Source organism: Coturnix japonica, chromosome Z (genome assembly GCF_054131305.1).
Source record: "Coturnix japonica strain WE chromosome Z, WE-NBRP24, whole genome shotgun sequence".
NCBI lineage: Eukaryota > Metazoa > Chordata > Aves > Galliformes > Phasianidae > Coturnix > Coturnix japonica.
The window spans coordinates 61,451,703-61,464,465 of NC_140702.1; the positions used below are offsets into that span (position 1 = coordinate 61,451,703).

General features: G+C 36.0%; 1 protein-coding gene across 6 annotated transcripts in view; it reads left to right on the forward strand.

Moving 5' to 3' along the window:
• The window catches only part of AP3B1 (adaptor related protein complex 3 subunit beta 1), a 138,023-nt gene that overhangs the window by 34,359 nt on the left and 90,901 nt on the right, over nucleotides 1-12,763 (forward strand). For all 6 annotated transcript variants that reach the window (XR_014939805.1, XR_004305544.2, XM_015848603.2 and 3 more), the window contains one exon: nucleotides 2,165-2,347. Coding sequence is in view for 4 of the 6 variants with exons in the window: in XM_015848603.2 (XP_015704089.2) it covers nucleotides 2,165-2,347 (183 nt within the window). In the remaining 2 variants the exon portion in view is untranslated. The remainder of the gene's footprint in view (nucleotides 1-2,164; nucleotides 2,348-12,763) is intronic.

Genomic DNA, 12,763 nt, shown 5'->3' on the forward strand with positions numbered 1-12,763 from the left:
AAGTCTGAACACAAATATATTACTTTATATCAGCTTTCAAAATATATTTAAATAGAAGTGAAATGGAGAATGACTTGAGTACAGCACCGGTAGTAGAAAGTGAGGTAGCTTTGCTAGAACTCATCAGACACCAGCATCTGTATTGTCCTTCACCTGTGAACCTAAGATGTGTTTAAGTATTAGGCTGCAAATATTTTTACACTCATAAATCTGTGCGTGTCTCCTTCTTTCCCACCCTCCTTTTCCTCTCTTGTATTTCAAACTTGTCAAGAGACACTACACTGTGTGGAAGTATGGGTTATCTGTAATAACAGTCTATGAGTTAGTGGGGGGGAAAAAAAGACTCTGGAGACTCAAAGTGCCATCACACTATCACACTAAAGTGCTTTATCACACTGTCCTTTGCCTGGAGCTGACCACTGAGTTCTTTTGAGCTGTGTATCTGTTCAGGTTCCACACCTGAATGTAAACTGGCAGTATTTTTTAATGACAAAGGAGCTTAAAACAGCAACATCAACTTACTGGTTTTTGTTATGCAGCAAAACTGTAAAATTATTTTTGATGTTAAACGTTTTTATTTAGCTCTATCAAATCATCAGACTTTGCTCCGAAGAATGAATTATATACATGTTGAGACCAGCAGGTACCAGTATGTGGATGGAGCTGGAGGCAATAAATGCAACTTCACGTTTATTCTTATTGGTAATTCATAAAATCCCCACAGAGCCTGTAACTTGTTTAGCATAATAGCAAGACTATATTCTGAGCTGTTTTCTTTCAATTGTAATGTTGGGCACATACTAATAAACCAAATGTCAGCCAAATACAGGGAGAAAAATGTAACATATGAATATCATTGTATTTAATATTTCTGAAAAAGTACCATTTCAATAAACTGCACTCCTATTTAATTGCTTACTTTAAGTCATTGGGGAAATTTTAGAGGTTGAAATGCAGATCCCCAGTGCTCAGATAGAATATGACATTAATTTGCTGCCAGAAGGCTATACTGCATGCATGCCAACTGCATACATATCAGCTGCTTCGTATAAAGTCTCATCATCTTACTTACTTGACTTAACATGTACTTTGACACAAAACAAATCTTAATTAAAGCATTAGAGAAAAAAAAGAAATAATTCTAGGCACACAATGACATGTCTCTATAACACATAGTCAGATTTGGTGGCTTTCCTGCAGTTGAAATAACTTCTAGCTGCCTAAAATTAAGCAACAACCAGAACAGGGATTTCCTTTCTTTATTTTTGAAAGAAAAAAGCAAAACCCTGTAAGAACATTTGAATAAGCCTGAAAGTGTTAGAACACTGAGAATCTATTTGATTTTCTTGTGAAAACAAAGCTGTGTTTATAATCATACTGCCCATGAGAACCTCTGTGTGTATATAAAGATTCATTTCTTATGGGATCAAAATATTTAAGGTAATAGCGTGACATAAGTAATCCATTTCTGTAACTTTAAAACTCTTTAATTTTTTAAGTGTAGAAAACATACCGAAATTCTTGTACTCTGTGAGGAAAAGTGTTAATATATCTCAGTATTGTAATTGCTAATTTTTATGCCTTTTTTTTTTTTTTTTTTTTTTTACACAGTGTATTCATGAAATGCTAAGAAGAAATTTTGTATGACAGTTAATTTGGCCATATCAAGAGAAAAGTTTAGATCCCAGTAGTGCTGGAAAACTTACTCAGCTCATCTTGAGTTTGATCATGCCAGTGTTGTTAAGAGAATCCAAATAGACCCTGTCGGGCATGTTGCTCTATTATACTTTGTTGTTATGTCCTGTTATTTTTTGAGTTAATGGCAAGTTTTCTGATAATTTATTTGGAAACTATAGCTATAAGAAAAAGAATGCTTACATAGCACTGTGTCTAAAGGGCTGAGACTAAGATTTATGTGTGTAATACAAATTGCAAATGTTTGTTCTGTTCCAATATAACTACTCCTTTTTTTTTTTTAAATACCTTTCTGTCGGGCTAAATTTTTTTTTGCCATTGCTGGTTGTTATTTTTTTCCTTGAAAAGAAGCAATTCTAAATTCAGTCTATTTTAAAATGCTGAGAATAGTTAGTATTAATTCAGATTCTCACTTCTTGGTGAACCGTAAAAGGAATACTGACCTTCTGGTTTATGTTTTGTTTTCTAGCTGGTAGCTGGCAGCGTTGTGATGGCATTTGAGGAAGTGTGTCCGGATAGAATAGATCTGATTCACAAGAACTACCGAAAGCTGTGTAACTTGCTGGTTGATGTAGAAGAATGGGGTCAAGTTGTTATAATCCACATGTTAACTCGATATGCACGTACACAATTTGTAAGCCCATGGAAGACGGTAAGTCTGTGGAGCTTTTAATTATCTTATGTGTTTGAATTCTGAGCTACGTAAAAGAGCTTAAGTAATAATAAATTCAGACTGTGTGGAGACGTGCTTGTTGTTATTTTTTTTTTTTAATGTGTGTTATAAATATTTTCTGGCATTTTCATTTTTATTATGTAATTATGAGTGCACCCTTATTTAAACTCAAGAAAAAGGGATATTCAAAGTAAAAATCCCATCACTTGCAACATCAGAAGAGCTCAAGAAATTGATGCAAAGAGAATACTTCTGCAAAGAGCAGTATGAAATTGCTCTACGACTCTGCTTGTGGTTGTTGTACAGGGTTGGAGTGTTACTACTGTGAAGTTTTACCATTCAATTTCAAACTAATTCATACTTACAGGTGTGTATATTCATTTATATGTGTAATATTTTATGTTAATGGAAGATGAACTTTTGTTCTGAATGTCTGCTGTACTTATTAGTAGTGAACATGAGTCTAGAATCTATAGAAATTTGTATCATTTCATTTCAGGTGAAAATGAAATTATAAGAACACATTTTTCCTTAAGATTGCTTAAATTATGGAATGTCTTTTAGATGATGAGACACTTGAGTAATTCATTTTCCTAGAGTATTTGAGACAGAATGTTTTCTCTTTGTTGCTTGTTGAAAGAAAGATACTTGCATTCCATACCCCGGAACTTCAATTTTTTAAAAGAATTGAAATCAGTAATTTACTTCACCTGCAGGTACAGATTCAGAACTAATTTAATCCAGTTCTACTTGGTGATGAGGTGAAGGAAGAGAAGGAGGAGATCACCACATGTCTTAGATTGAGCTTAGAGGTTTTGATAGTATTAGGCTTCTTTCAGTCTGTAACATACATTCTTTCATTGAGACCAGATGGATGACAGTTATTGCTATGACTTCTATTACACAAATTTAAAAGGTTCGTGTAACCATACTGCCTATGTCAACCCAAAATTGTTCATCTCTAGTATTTTATTAATAATACTTTGTTACTTCTTTTATGAGCTTCAGTGCAAAATTTAGTTTGCCTACCTACTCAGCAATTAAATTAGCAGATTTTTTTTCTGAGGCTGGCTGAAAGGCAAGCTTTTGTCAATAGGTTCTTAAATGAACACATCATACAGCAGGGCATCTTGTGCAGTAAAAGAGATTTTTAATTTAGTTTATTTGCATCATTATGGATCAGTATTTAGGCTGTTTATATGTAAATGTACGATTTGAGGAACAATTAAGTGTTGACAAAGTAGATTGCAGTCATATCAATTGCAGCACATTTTACATAATTTTTCTAACTGACATCTTTGATGATAAATAGTGGATGCCAAGTCAAAGCCGATTATACAGTGCACTAGGAATTCATGGCGCTGTCAGGGAGAAGACCGATTGACTTTAAATTTACATATTAATGAGAAGATTTGTTAAGAGGGTGCTTGACTATAGAAAATAACAGCACATTTATAGGGCACGACACTTTATAAATAAAGCTGATGCAGGAAAATGGAAATTAAACCTATCAGATTAATAAATTCAAGACTGCTAAAATGCATATTTGCATTTTTATTCACTAAAATTTACCTTACTTTTTGAGAAACGGGCTTCTTTTGTTCAATTTGAGCTAATTCTCAGCAAGTAATTGTTTAACATTTTGTTTTCTTGTGCTTTATCCTGAAAATATTTGTAACAACCATCAGTTACAGAGAAAAATCTATTTTTAACCAGATCCTCTAAATTATTGCAGAGCTCTTAATAGCATTAATACCTTTTAACCAAGAGTACTTAGTTTTATATTCATATTTTTTGTTTCTCTTAAGGATTTTCATTCTGGTCATGAGTCCTGTGAAGAATGTCCTTGCTTTACTGCAAGTCTTGAAATGCTTGGAGGCTGATTTTGAAATAGTTACTTATTTATCAGTAACCTCTTTTTCCAATTTTCTCCAACTTTAGCAAGTATTAAATATAAAGAGAGCAAGTCAGTCACCCTGGAGTGACAGTTTCTGTCCAGAACAGATGAGCAATGGTGATTTAAGCCATTTTCTATGTAGTGACAGATTTAATGCCGGTTTGAATTTTTTCCCATTGCTTTTCCCAGAAGTTTTTGGAACTGTTGTTTGTAAATAGATCTCAAACCATTACAACTTAGGGTGTAATACATTGAGATGCTTAAAATGAAGTTGCTGTTGGCTTGCACGAATGTGTGGTCTTGTAGTCTGGCAGCTCAGGAACAGATTTTAAAGCTGTGCAGCTGTCTCTGTTTTAGTAGTAAAACGAGGAGGGGTGGAGTGTGCTTCAGCTCTACACCACCGAAGGAGTGTATCATCTTTGAGGCTCAGGGTTCTCAGGCCTGGTTAGCTTTATTTCAGAGAGCTGCAGATTTCAGAAGTAGGCTTTGTTAATGTTCAATTAAGATTTGGGGAAAAAAGGAAAAAAGGTGATCTATCAGTGAAATTACTTGTAAACTAATACTTACGAGAATCGTGTCCCAGGTTTTCAAGTTTACACTTTTAAGATTATTAATCCACCGAATCATTAAAGCACTACTCAACTCAAAGCACTTACAAGTTGAGACTGACATCAGTGATAGGGATGTCAGGGATGGGAATGAAGCCTGAAGAAAAAATGACCTTAGAGAATAAAGGTTACCAGGAAAAAAATAGCAAGTCTTTCCATGTGTATATCCAAAACTGTGAGTCAGAGAAAATAGCCTGGCTCTGAAGGAGTAACAGGAAAATAAATAAATAAATAAATGATTTCCAGCTCAAATAAAATATTGAATAATGTTGTGATTTTTGAACAATCATTTGTATGCTTCGCATGCAATCTCAGCTTTACTTCTTTTTTTCCCCCCCCAAGTTCTATTATTTTGGTTTTTGAGTATTTTTTCAACACTGAAGTTTTATAGAGTTGATACATGGAGCAGAAATTGATTAACTCATGCTTAATTTGTGGGGTATGGACTATTTTGATTACTCTTGCAAAAAACAGATTGCATGTTTTCCTCGGGAAAAATACTGCAATGTTCAATATTAAAAATGTTTTTCAAAGCACTTAATGTATGAAGCTAATTTCATTAGAGTTACAGGGCTCCTATGCCAAGACCCTATTGAATATCAGATGATTTAGTTTTTATGGTCATTGGGTAAAGAGAAGTTCTATCCTAGTACAGTGAGAAGAATTTTGACCTTTGTTGTATGACAGACAAATATCAGTGTTTGTGACCTGCTAGCAAGTTTAAGTCTAAGGCCATTTAATTGCATAGTTACCTTTAACAGTTTGTACTAATTTCTTTTATTCTGGATATTTGTTACCAGTTTTTATATTAATTTCAGAAAACAAAAAGGCTGTTTCTGCCAGTAAAGATACCAGCATATTCGAACACAGTCTTCTATAATACTGGTTGATTCGCTGAGGGAAGGAGAGAACTATAGAATTTTTATGGTTAGGAGCATAAGTCTCTACTTAGTAAGATAAGGTTTTTTGAAATAGATGTGCCTTTTTCTCTATGAGAATCTACCAAGATTTGACTTTTCAGAGGCATGCACCTTAGAAACAGTTTAGCTTCCAGCTAAGTGGAACCTATTCTTGTTTTGGCTTGCACTGTATAAGCAATATTTTTCTTGTGTTATCTAGGTTTTAGGACACTGGAAGTGGTAGTGGGGAAATTCATCCTTGTTCTGTAGTTTGCTGATCACTTCCACTAAACACCAAACAGTAATAGAGGAGGAAGTTGTCAAATGTTGAATTTCATAGATCAAGACAGAGATGGCAAATAGCAGGCTCTCTCAAGGTTCTTTTCCCTTTTTCTTCCCTTTTTTGCACTTCCTTTGTTTTCTATTTTGCATAAAGCTACATGTAGGCATATCCTACATGAGGATATCATTGAAGGTAAAATGTGAATGCTGACAGTGTTTTCTAATGGCTCAATTTAGTTTCTTTTTTTCTTTTTTTTTTTTCAAACTTGAAATAACTTTATCAGATTCTTTAAGGTATTGTATAAGAATGTAAATTTTATGGTACATGTTAAACTGTGAATCATTACCTTGTGTAATAGTATCTCTCTGAATAGGAAAAAACATTTTTATTGGAGAAATGATCAAATATCAGAACAGGTTGTCTCTGGCAGTATGCAAAAGCTGCAATCCTAACTAATTTTCTCGAGCTGACTGTCCAACAGTGCTGGATCAGATGAGGTTCCTTCCAAACTCCACCATTCTCTGACCTCCATTCTTTTTGTTAAATGCTTTAAAATGCTTCTTGCTCTTGCAGTGTTTTCTTAGTATATTACAGTTATGAATTCTTAGTGTATTCTGTAAAGGTTATGGTTATGCATGATGAAATCCAGTGTGAAATGGCTATATTAAGACTGCTCTAAGTGTTTAGCACTGTTCTAAATATCTTTATTATTCTCCATATTGAGTTGCACATCTAAGGAACAGTAAGTGTAAATAATAATGATTCAGTCAGGGCATATAAGCAATACTGTCTGTCCTTAACTTTTTGTAGTACTCTATAAAGAGTATTCTGAATCAGTTCTGTTGAGAGCATAATAAAAGTCCTAAATTCTACTTTGCAATGCTGAGAACAGAAGAAGGGAAAGGTATATTCGGTTGACAGTGTGCTCTTAGCTAGGTGAATTCCCTAGGTAACATGATAAAAATAAAACAAGCTAAAGTACTTTAAAAATATTCTATATGTAAAATCATTATTAAATGAAGATTAGTGAGGAGCCATAGACAGTCAAACATACTTAAGAAATATTGAGAATAGTATTTAACCTTTTAGGACTAATTTATCAAGATTAATGTAGGTTGCTCTGAAAGTAATGCCTTTTTTTTTTTTTAATTTCTATGGAAACTACAACAGATACAAAGAGCAACACTATTTTGTAGAGCAAATACTCAGAAACAAAGTGCTCTTTTTCAACAGTCACCACCTTTAGCTATGCAATGAACAAAAGCCTATGTGTCACTCTTGTAAAAATCTGCACCCACTATACAGTGGGTGTGGTAGGACAATCCACCATCTTCAGGCTGGTGTGGGGCCCTGTGTTACCGTGCTGCAACAGAAAGGTGTCTTCTCTGGCATTACTCTGGAAATTGATGACACTTCATATGTACTTCATATGTACTTCTGTGTCAGACACCATTTGGTCAGGCTGCTCCTCTGCTGCCATCAGTGACAGAGCAACAAAACAAAATGGAATAGTATTGGTAAGGTTCAACATCTGCTGACATACCACCAACATCTGCCTCTGACAGAGGGGTGGCCAGCAGGGAGAGGGAGGTGATTGTCCCCCTCTACTCAGCTCTTGTGAGACCCCATCTGTAGCACTGCGTCCAGGCCTGGGGCCCTAAGTAGAAGAAAGTCACAGAGCTCTTGAAACAGGTCCAGAGGAGGGCCACTAAGATGATTAGAGGGCTGGAGCACCTCTCCTATGAGGAAAGGTTGAGAGAACTGGGAATGTTAAGCTTGGAGAAGAGAAGGCTCCAGGGAGACATCATTGTGGCCTTCCAGTACTTGAGGTGTGCATATAAACAGGAGGGAAAACAGCTGTTTACAAGGGTAGATAGTGACAGGACAAGAGGGAATGGTTTTAAAATGATGCAAGGGAAATTAGGGTGGTGACACACTGGAACAGGTTGCCCAAGGACGTTGTGGATGCCCCATCTCAACCCCAAGATTTTACTTCCTGGGGATCGAAAGTAGTGATCTCATTTTTGGCTTCTGTTAAGATATCCTCTGCAGATGCAAATTAAAGCCACCTCCTAGGTTTAGCAGATTTACGTGCCCGATGTAGCCGATAAAGTCAAAAGATGAAGCATATTTCAGAAAGCTGGCATGTTTATGTTGTGCTGCTTATTTCTTCCATTCTTACACTGTCCATCTCTTCTGGAGAATTCTGGATTCATCTGTTGTCCTTTTCATCAGTGTACTCCCTAACTAGGTTCTTATGGCTATACCTGAGGAGGGGTTAATGTGTGATAATGTGGATGGGTTAGCCATTTGACTGTGATATCAGTTTTAGTGCATAACAAAAGAAGAGTAACTTAGAGCATAGATTTATAACAAAAAACAAAAACAAACAAACAAGCAAAGACAAAGTAAATCAGGGGTAGCAGAGTTCTAACTGAATTCTAAAGAGAACTTTCTGGTCATTGTATTTTATGACCACTGCAGATGATCTCTTCTCTCACTGATAGGAAGCATTATTGTCTTTCTTTACATTTTCTTCTTCTGTTCTCCTGTGTTAGCAGTAGTTTTCTAAGGGATTGGACCTGTCAGAATAATACTTGGAGGGACAGGAAGGGTTAGATTTCAGCCACATGAGTTTTCTAATTTGATGTACTTTACCAAGCATTTACTGCTGACACAGAATTGTGATCTGTAGATAAAAATGACATCTATTTTTGCAATAAAGTGTGTTGCTGTGGTTACCCAGAGTATCTTGCTGTGGATTGCAGCAGTGGGTAGAACTTGTGTAGGTAAGTTCTGTAGGACATCTGTGTCAGCTGAAATTAAGAAAGTAACCACTGCTTTTCTCATAACTTTCTCTGGAAAGTTTCTGTGTAATCCATCCAGTGCTGTGGTCTTGCCTTCTTGACTCAGAATGAGAGTTTTGTTACTTATATACAGGACAAGAGACATCTTTTCCAGTGATTTTTTTTTTTAATTTTGTTTTGAAAATAAGTTGTGAAAATTGTGTTTCTGTCTATCTAAATCATTGACTTATTGGTGGTAAATACTGGAATGCTTTTATGGAAAACTAAATATTAACCGTTTAACTGCTAATCATTTTCAGTTTAAATATCAGATGTACTAAACCCCTGTTGGCCTATGTCCTAGTCAGGCAATCTATTCAAGTTTTTAGCTTTAATTTTGGTAATTTCTGTCATAAGTAATGATGTAAAATTACATAAGCAATGTGAAATGAATATTATGTTCATACTTAAAGGCCATCTTGAATTCCAGGGTATCAGTAAATTTAGTTCTGAGCATCTGTCCATAGGAAATTCTTTGCCTACTACCTTGTGTGGCCTTTTCATTGTTTCCTCAAAATATATAGAAAAGTTGCAAAATAAACTTTTTTTATTTTTTTTTCTGAAGAAGACCCGTGTGACTGCAATGAGGATTCTTTAATCTCTTGAATCTGAGACTGCATGCTTTTTTTTTTTTTTTGGTTTGGCTTATTGCATATCTTTAAAGGACCACAGGGAACATAAATTACTTTATCCAAAATTTCAAATTATCTTGTATTGTTCTGCTTTTTGACTGTGTATCCATATGTTTGTTCTAGTTTTTGGTTAAAAAAATGACAGATGAGAAGACTGGGGGGTAAGATAGGCCTAAATCTGAATGGTAGCAACACGTGCTTTTCAAGTATGACTCTACCACCAGAATAAATTTGGCACTGTTTTTGAAGTGTGAATATCACTGAAACAAACAGATGCTTTAAGTCAGAATGCTGGGCCTGTAGTTTCCAGGGTCCTCTCTCCCGTCCTTCTTGTGGATGGATGTCAGATTTCCTAGCCTTCAGTCAGGTGAGATCTTCCAGAGTAGCCAGGACTGCTGACACGATGGGAAGTGACATGGTGAGTGTCAGCTGGCTTTGTCAGTGCCCTTGGGTGTATCCCATCTGGCCCCATAGACTTGTGTGCATCTAAGTACCATTGCAGATTGCTGTTTGCTCTTGGATTATGAGGACCTCTTTATGCTCCCCATCCCTGCCTTCCAGCTCAAGGATGCTACTGGGTACTAGGGAACAATTGACCTTACTGGTGAAGACTGAGGGAAAGAAGGCATTAAGTACCACAGCCTTTTTTTTCTCCTTCATCACTGTTTTCCCCCACATCCAACTAGAGATTCTCCTTAGCAGTCCTTTGTTGCAGGACATTGCTTTTGGCTTTGTTGAACTTCAGGAGTTTCATGTATCCAGTTCTGAAGCTTGTCAAGGTTCCTCTGGTTAGCATCCGCTCCCGCAGGCATATGAACTGTGCCACTTGAGTTGGTGACTGTGCTTGCTGAGGGTGTAATGAATCCCTCTATCTACAACATTTTCATAGATACTAAATAGTGTTGGTCCACTAGCAATCATCTTGAAGATCACTACTCACTACTGGGTTACATTTGGATATTGACCCACTGAGTGTAGCTCTGATTGCTGCCATCCATCCTGTTCCCTTTTCTTTTAATAGCCCATCATCCATCAAATTCGTATATTTTCAATATTGAGACAGAATGTTGTGGGAGACCATAGCAAAGACCTTACAGAATTACAGGTAGATGATATCAGTTTCCTTTCCAGTGCAGTCACTTCATTGTAGAAGGCCTCCAGATAAGTCAGGCATGAATCTCCCCAGGTGAAGCCACATTGGCTGTCTCTAATCTCTGTGTCTCCCATATGCTTCAACATAACTTCTAGAGGAATTTCTTCGGTAATCTTACAGGACTCATAGTAGAGTCTGTTTAGTAGTACCTAAGGTTCTCCTTATTCCCCTTTTGAAGGTGGGCATGCTATTCTCTTTTCTCTAGCCACTGGGAACTTCACTTGACTTTCATGAATTTTGAAATATGACAGAGTGTTGTTTGGCAGCTGCATCTGACAGTTCCCTGAGGATCCTCAGGTGTATCTTTGTAAATTCCTCAGATGATTGCATACCTGATATTCTCTTATGAGGTGAAGGATTTCATACACCCAGACTCTGCCTTGAGATAAAGGAGCTGCAGAGATATGAGAACAGTGGTTGCCAGCGAGAACTAAGACAGTATACTCTGAAGTTTCTTAACCTATCATTTGTTTTGCAAATCTGTATTTGCTTCTGTTCTCACTACTGTATATCTTCCACAGGCTATTGAAATTAGTATGATTTTGTGGTAAGAGAAAGCTATTTTATGTCTGGCTTCCATTTTGAAGAGGATTGAACTGTTTTACATAAATTAAAACTGTTAAACAAATTTCTGTTAAAAAACGTTAAACTGTTTTAAATAAATTATTTTAAAAATAGATAAATTTAATAAATTATATAATTAATTTAATTCTAACTGCAGGTATTGTGAAACTTTGTTACTAGCATAATTGGAAATTTGAGGTTGTTGCAGAAAGATGTTAATTAGTTCAACTTATTTAACTATTAGTCCCTATTTTCAGATGGTAGTCCTAGGCTTACGTGCTGCTTCTTACAGAAGTGATAATGAGCTTTTGAACAATGATTTAGTTTTCACATTAATCCAGTATGAAGTCATTTAGCACAGGTTTTTCTGTACTTGTGATACATTGGGGAAAAAAAAGGTGTTATTCTATAGTCCTCAAGCCCATACTTCTACCTGTGTGAGATTCTTTTGACTCTAAGCTATAGAATCAAACTTGAACGAATACAGATTTCAAGAAGAAGTCACGGAGTCAGGAAGGCCAAGTCCCAGCTGGAATTGAACATGGTGTGGGGTGCAAAGAAAAGCAGGAACGGTTTATACAGATACAACATAAAAGTCTAAGAAGGTGTACCCACTCCTAGCAAGCAATATAGGCAGGCTGGTAACAGGGGACAAGGCTGAAGTACTGTAACTGACCACGCTTTTGTTTTTTTCCAGTTTCAGAGTTTTACTTCTGAATTTGTGGATGTGTGAAGCACTATTTAGAAGTAATTGTAGCATTTGCCTAATGTGCTTTACTCTAAGGGGATGGCACATTCTCAACTTTAATGCCATACTGAAAGCAATTTCAAGCAAGATCTCAGTTAAATGTTATCTCATTTACTTAGTGACTTTAACAACATGCTAATGGAACTTGTTATCTAGCAATTTCTTCATCTAAGGTGTTAATACTTTATGAAGATGTCCCTTAACTATGTGTCTGGAATAATGTAGAAAAGAATTATACACGTTCTCTTGCACTAAATTATTCACTTGCTTCTGGATTGAACAAATCACAGAAGATGTGAAATGCACAGGAGTCCATTTGCAATACCCAGCCTGGAATGCTTCATTCTCCCAGGGTTCTGAACTTCAAAGTATTGTAAATTCAGAAAAGCTATTAACTGCACAATTAAATGATGTGCTGCTACAAACTGCAAGTTTACTTTATTCAATTTAGCTAAAGACTGACACTAAAAAGGAAAGCCTCTTTTCTGTTCTCTTATATCCATTTTTTGAAAATTCAGTCTTCTAATGTTCCTGTAATCACTCTGTGAGCCAGATCATTTTACTGGTCTTCGTGAAAATGAAACATGCTTTTAAAAACAAAGAGTCTTAATGACATGGTAGATCTCATGTTAACTGTGAAACTGCATCTAAAGTGGTTGAAAGGACAAGAGAAAATACAGCAACACTTGATTATACACCTCAAACTGTTTGTTTTCTCTGAGTGTTGTGCGATGGGAGTCTGCTACAGACCACCTGACTAGGAAA